This window comes from Cupressus sempervirens, chromosome 4 (genome assembly GCF_028749045.1).
Source record: "Cupressus sempervirens isolate cs-2001-9-10 chromosome 4, ASM2874904v1, whole genome shotgun sequence".
Taxonomy (NCBI): domain Eukaryota; kingdom Viridiplantae; phylum Streptophyta; class Pinopsida; order Cupressales; family Cupressaceae; genus Cupressus; species Cupressus sempervirens.
The window spans coordinates 292,285,753-292,293,161 of NC_143121.1; the positions used below are offsets into that span (position 1 = coordinate 292,285,753).

General features: G+C 32.6%; 1 protein-coding gene across 1 annotated transcript; it reads left to right on the forward strand.

Annotated features, from left to right (window-relative positions):
* The first annotated feature begins 4,924 nt into the window (after positions 1-4,924).
* LOC149561160 (UDP-glycosyltransferase 86A1-like) lies at positions 4,925-6,713 on the forward strand. Its single transcript, XM_089824996.1, has 2 exons — positions 4,925-5,504; positions 5,593-6,713. Exons 1-2 carry the CDS (start codon positions 5,060-5,062, stop codon positions 6,465-6,467), a joined length of 1,320 nt encoding a protein of 439 aa, XP_089681122.1. The 5' UTR covers positions 4,925-5,059; the 3' UTR covers positions 6,468-6,713.
* The last annotated feature ends 696 nt before the right edge of the window (positions 6,714-7,409 follow it).

The window sequence follows — 7,409 nt, forward strand, 5'->3', positions numbered from 1 at the left end:
ATACTTAGATCACACAAATTATAGTAAGATCTTCAACAATGTATTGAAGAACAAGATCAGTTCAAACACAAATTATTTATTTTGAGATCTAATTATTGTGTAACATTTTATTGTGAAATGATATAATTGATTGCATATATTTGTTGTAAAGGTTGTCATCTATAATTATTGTGTGCAACATTTTAGGGATTATGTCAAAATTGATTGCATATATTTGTAGTAAAGATTGTCATCTATAATTATTATGTCAAACATTTTATTGATTATGTCAATCAAAAAAAGATATGAATGACACTAATAATTGATATTACTAATAATGATATAGGCTAAAACCTTGCACTATTTGGTGCTAAGTGCTAATAATTAAGCCGATAAGCTTTTCATGGGCATCACCTATTGATGTAAACTTGTCAAACACAAGAAAATTACCTTATGAGATATTGAAAATTTGTCTTATGTTGGAAAATGATTAATCAATAAATATTTCCCATTATTAAATATAAAATAGTTCAGAGAGGATTTCCTTCTGCATAGGGAGTACTCTATCATTACAAACATTTGAAAAAGAGATGTTGACAGTGGTTTTGTTCTCATCAAGCCACAACACATTTTCATAGAACCCTACCTATGACACAGAGGTGTTTGTTAGCATTTGTCTCCAGTTCAGGAACTATTATCATTGCATATTTCATATACTCTGCAAGATCACAAGATGATGGTGGTTCACCTCATAGTGATGATTTTTGGTGAGAATTATATCTTGAAAACGCATTGAAGCTCAGAAAAGGCTGATAAGTTCCTGTTTGAAGTCCACGAGAATAGATGCGCTTATCACCTTACTATCTCTTAATGCCTTACAACTAGCCATTTTAAGGAGGTGATAGTGATGTAGGCTACTAATTTAGTAGGTTTGGGTATGTGCAAGATCATGGTCAACCAAACTACGCTCTTAAGTGACAATAAAAAAATCAGAAAATCACGAATATGTTAACTTGATGTACAATTTTCTACTTTTTACTAACTTTATATCAAAAAGTTGGAAAAAAAGGATATCTAGAAAATTGAATCTAGTTTCTAAACTACTAGGAATTATCTCAAAAAAATAAAAATTTATTGGTCAAAATTTTGAATTTTAATGTAATATTACAAAAAATTTAGAACAAAACTAAGAAGTAGATGTATGTCTGACCACCTTAATCAAAATTAAATGATAATATTTTTTAATAATATTTGAGATATAAGTAGTAGACTCATACCAAGATGTGACACATATTTTTGAGAATTTTTATTCTAAATAAATAATTAATAATTAATTTTTGACTTTAGTATTTTTGGAATAAAAATCTGTCATATTTGACCACCTTAACAAATTCAAACTTCTACTTAAAAAATGTTGTACCATTTGAAAGTTATAGTTTTTTTTTCAAGTAGTGTGTCAGTCAACACTTTATATGTAACTCCATTAGAAAATAAATAATAATTACTTACTAAACTCATAGTTTGAAAAACCTTATATTTATGGAAAGATAAGAACATTCTAAAGAAACCCTTTTCATTTCATCAAATTTTGGTGAAAAAATTTTCATCAGCTACATGTTTGAAGTAAAAATCACAGAAAAACAGGCCAAAAGTACATTTTAAAGATGTTTTTAAAGTTGACCATATGGGTTTGGTATCAAAAGAAATAGTACACCTTATAAAGATATTAATTTTTTTCATTTAGTATAAGGATGGGTGGGAAAAAAGTTGGAATAGATTTTGAAATGGTTTGAGATATTTCAGAACTATAGATTTTTCAGATCGCCACTTTTTGGCACACCATGATCTACACATACCCGTTTCTGATGCCAGTGGCATCATTTCTATTTCTATGAATTGGGAAACTTATTATAGTCTATTAATTCTTACCATATTTGGAAATTACATCTATTATTTTCTCTTTTGAATCTATGGAAAATAGAGGCTATGCAGTGTTAGAGCATGTGGGGATTAGTATCTATTGCAATTTCAAATCATTTGTGACTTTTCCTTGAATGAATGTTTTGGCTTTTGATAGATGTCTTCTAATATTTTGGGTTAGGATGATTACTTTCATTGTGGCACCCCTTGGTAGCTTTATAAATTTTACACTTCTAGCATGCTCAACAACATTTTGGAGATTTTATGATGGCAAGGGATAGGTTACTAGGATGGATGTTTGTGTTGTTTTACCATACAAATTGTGCTACAGATGTGTGACATATCTTCTATTGGCAATATTCTCAATTCACATGGAAAAGATAATCTATGTTTTATAAAAAGGGTAGAAAAGTTGTTTTTAAGGTACCAGTCAAGGTGGATGCCAATCAATTTCATATTAGTAACAAAATCCTACGAGGGGATTTCCATTCACCTTATACAGTACAAATCTTGTATTTCTTGGTTCAAATATTGTTTAGCACATGGAATTGTGTAGCTACTATTTGAAGTAAGAGGTATTCTATTTAACATATTTCTTAAACAAAAAATGCATCTTTAATAGCATTTTGAAGTATTTGAAAATTGAAAATTAAATGTTCTTCAAACTTGTTGTAAAATTATTTTCGATCAACTGAGATATTCATAAGGAATGTTTGTTTCATTGTCTTCCTTGGTTAATTACTCTATTATATCATCTTTCCTTAGTTAAGAGACCATAGTTTAATGTTGATTTTAGCAACAAAACCATTAGTCAATATTTAGAATTAAGGATTATTGTTCTCTGGATGTAAATAGTCATGAATCCTCTCTTTTATTTTTTTAATCAATAACCAACTAGGATATTTATGCTGTCGTTAATCTTAGAAATTAGATCATTGTGCCAATAATTATTTACTATTTATGATGTACACTCATCCCTTTCTAGCATTTAAGTACTTGATTGTAATATCATTTTATCATAATACAAATTACTTTAGGATTACCATTGTACTTCACAAGTTTTTACCACAAGTATAAATAGAAAACACTAATTATCACAATATCCATGAAATTAACTACATTAGTGTGACAGAAGTTAAGTAGGGTTGTTTGAATGAAGCAATCGATATGACTAGGCGTACTTTCAAACATGACAAAAATGGTTTCAAAGTAACAAAACAAGCCATTCAAAATAATATGTGTCACCTTGGACAATATGAAGTTCTTGCATTTGAACATATTAGTTGCCTTCATCAACAAACTATATAGAAAAGAACCAAAATGAACAAATATGAAGAAATATAGTCTTTGATTTGACATCGATAATGCTAGTCATAGTCCTTGCTTCTTGCATAATTCATACCACTATTTTTAGATAAGAGGAAACAAATATGTCCAAACACTTAAAAAAAAAGGACAATCTAGGATTAATATTGACAAAGGACAACAAAATGGTGCATAATGTAAAAAATTTCAACAAAACTATTATTAAGCTCAACTACTCATTGTAACTGGGGGGTTATGGCCTATTTAGAGGATGAAACAAGGAAGGTTGGACCCCAAAGTAGCATGAATTAATGATCCATGAAACCAAGATTTATCTCTAAGTGATACTATGAGCAAATGTGTGAGTTAGTGCTTGCGTGGTACAAATAAATTGAACTTCAATGGTTGGTAAAATGTTATTTTGCTGCTACTAAGAAGCAAAACCCATCAAAGTTTTGTTTGGTACAAATAAATTAAACTTTGATGGTTGGAAAAATGTTCTTTTGTTGTTACTAAGAAGCAAAACCAATCAAATTATTGTTTAACTAAATGTACCTTGGGTTGTAATGGGTACAAGGAAGAGAAGGTTTGGAGAAAAAACCAATGTTGGTTGGCATGGACTAGCCAAAGAAAATTAGAACTCTCAACTTGAAATATCCACGTCGTCTATGAAAGAAGGAATAAGTGTAGAGAAAATAGGGGTTTTAAAAGGTTGTAAAGTAGGTTTAACAAAATCCACAGAGAGATAAAATTAGCATTTTTTTTCATATCTTGATGTCCCCGAAATTCATGGTAGCATTTGTGCGAAAACTGCAAAGAACATTTTTGGGTGGTAGGTTTCTTGAACAACAAGATAGATATATCAAATACATAGCGATCTATGTTAAATAAATTCTAAAATTCAAATTACATAGCAATGTATGTCAATTTTTTTCAAAAATTCAAATAAAAAACTTACGTTCAAAATTTAATATTTTGAATTTTTTTGTCCCAATGCTTATATAAAGAATGTAATGTGGGATGAGTTGGGAACACCTTCAATACATGAAATAAATATGATGGACAAGTCATCTTTGACTACATAACATATACTGACTTACAAGAAAGGTCCTAAACATACATGAATCATTATCATTTGTATCTATAGTATAAATCTCAAAATACATAAGAATTATGTTTTTTTGATGCTTAACTATTAGAATATTAGACTTTGACTTTTAATTTAATTTTTTTGTTTACATAGATCTCTTTTGACTTTTTAATAAGAGTTCGTTTAAGAATTAAAACGTTAATTTTCTTTACAAGATTGGTTTGCTAATTCCAATAGTGAATTAAAATAGAGTGATTGAAATTTTCAGTGATTAAGCTTTTTGTTTATATTTGACATTTACATTGGATTTCTGATGGCATGACCATACTTGACAAAGGAGTTTCATATAAATTAGATACTTATTTTTAATTAATAATATACAAAATTCACATTTATAATGCACCTGCTTTGATGGGCTTAACCCTTGGACCTGCTAGGTACAAGTGCTAGTAAGAACAGTCCTCCATTAATGCACTCTGTGTCGGAACCAAAACTCTACTACTGACAGTACATACATAGAAATCTGATCCTGCACGTCTTCTCAAGCCACTTCCACCTAAAAATATAAAATGCCTTTGGAGTCGCTCGTTCATTTCCTCTCGTGTTTTAACGTTTTTGTTTTTTTCCAGTTTAGGTACTGCCGGACAAGCGACCCACTAAAATCAATTGTGTCCACAAGAAATTTTGTTGGCCAATTATTTGAACAGCTTTATATGCCCTGTTAAGATCTAGAATTTTGCAGCGCTTAAAAGAAAAAGGGAAATAATGGGAGCTCATGCGGTAGTAATTCCATATCCCGGGCGAGGCCATGTAAACCCGATGATGCAGTTCGCATTAAAGCTCGCCTCTCACCAAATCCACGTTTCCTTCGTGGTGACCGAATCATGGCACAAGATGCTTACACAGGCAGACGACAATCCTTTCACAAAAGATCCAAACCTCCAGGCGGCAATCATTCCAGACTGCGTGGTGGGGGAATCCGAAAGGTGGGCTAACATGCCTGCTTTTTTTCAGTCGCTGACAAACATGGAACCTCATGTGGCTCAACTCCTCACAAATCTCAAGCTCTCGGGAACACCTGCAACGTGTATTGTCGCCGACGTATTCATCAAGTGGGTTGTTCCTTTTGCAAATAGACAGTCTCTCCACTCTGTTTCGCTCTGTCCAATGTCTGTCACAAGTTTCTCCGTCTTTTATCATTTAAATCTGGGTATGTAACTTAAACTAAGATTTCGCTTGCATGATTATGGGTTTTGTAGGAATAACAAATTGATTTGGGGGGTATTATCTTGTTGCAGGGTTAGAACGGTGGAAGGATTTTATTGCCGGGTCGCTTCCTTTACAACCAACGGACCTCTCAGCCGAATTTATCCCTCCATCTCCTCTGGGCAGTGAAATAGCAGAATGCTTCGACAATGTGAGGACGGCAGATTGGATTGTGGCGAATTCCTTCTACGCCTTGGATTCCAAAGCCGTTGAGATACAGCGCCACAAAACACCGGTGCACTGTGTGGGCCCATTCATCATGCAGGGCTCCCCCTCTTCGCAGCTCGACAAGCACTGCAGCGAATGGCTGGATTCAAAATCGGCGCGGTCGGTCATCTATGTTTCCTTCGGCAGCTTCATGACCGTGACGAGAGGTCAGATAAGGGAAATAGCCGCTGGTCTCATGAAGAGCGGGTGCTATTTCATGTGGGCGCTTCGTCCAGATAGAGAGGCCACTCATTTGTCAGAGATGTTGCCGACTGGATTTCTAGAGGAATGTAAAGAGCGGGGCTTAGTCGAAGCCTGGTTTCCGCAGGCGGAGGTTCTGAAACATCCTGCGGTGGGAGGGTTTTTCAGCCACTGTGGATGGAACGCCGTTACGGAGAGCGTTTCGGCGGGTGTTCCCATGTTGGGGTTTCCTCTTGCGGTGGACCAGTTCTTTAATAGCAGGCTAATGGCTGAGGAATGGAAGTTTGGATTCAGGTTGAAAAAGACAGAGGATCGGAACAGGGTGATCACAGGTGAAGAAATAGAGGAAAAGATTAGATTGTTGATGAAAGGGGAGGAAGGAGTGGGAGTAAGAAGAGTTGCAGAGAGATTTAAGGCTGTGGCAGAGGAGGAAGTGAGTAAAGGAGGACGGTCTGCAAGTAATTTTGAATTGCTGGTGAACAGATTGAAGGCAATATGATAATTAAATTGCTTCATTCACAAATCATTTCAGTTTGACATGTGATAATTTGACTGAACCGCGATGCATTGTTTTGTCTAGACTTATAACTGGATCAGAACTCTCCCTTTCTTGCGTGCAATACTTTATGCAGTTGTATACGTCAATGATGGCTCCATGCTTTAGTATGGTAATAAACTGCACCTGGATGTAATCTTGATTATTTCTGATTTTCAATACAAGATGTAATTTGTTTCTCATTTAAAACGCCTTTGTAACGATAGTGACATTCAAGTGATTGTACAGAATGGAGAGAACAATAAAAGAGAGAACAATTAAAAAGTCATTTTAAAAAATGGTCAAAATAAATATTTTAATTATTATGCGGTGGGCATGAAACTATAGCATTCAATGTACTTTTACTTTTTAATTTATTCACTTTATTATCCAATTACTTTTTGAACTATAAAATTCTCGTATTTATTGTATTTAAAATAATTTAAAACAATATATTTATTGAAAATTTGAGTGGTTTTGTGTGAGTGCAACTTTTTTTATTTGTTTGTCCAATCAAAACAATTTATTATTCAATTTTTTTTGGAACTATAATGTTTTCATCTATATTATATTTGAAATAATTCATAAAAATATATGTATTGACAAATTGTTGTTTTGTAGGACTTTTAATTATTTATACACAAAATGTAACAAATTATGTTAGAGACTTTATACATTTTACTATTGCATAAAATTTATATTATTTCTTCTATCGGAAGGATAGATGCTTTGCGTGCTTGTTAAAATCAAGTATCTTGTTATATTTCTTGATATTATTTTTATTTTCATTAAATTCTTAAAAAGTAATAATTTTTTTTAATAATGGGTTTAAGTTTAGATTTTTATTATTGTTATTTGTTAAGATTAAAATTATTGTCATGTGTTAAACTTAAGTAGATTTAAACT

Excerpts from the sequence above, each read along its gene's own strand:
- LOC149561160 (XM_089824996.1), top strand. The coding sequence starts at position 5,060 with ATGGGAGCTCATGCGGTAGTAATTCCATATCCCGGGCGAGGCCATGTA. Across the intron at positions 5,505-5,592 it reads CTTTTATCATTTAAATCTGG|GGTTAGAACGGTGGAAGGAT; the intron begins GTATGTAACTTA and ends ATCTTGTTGCAG.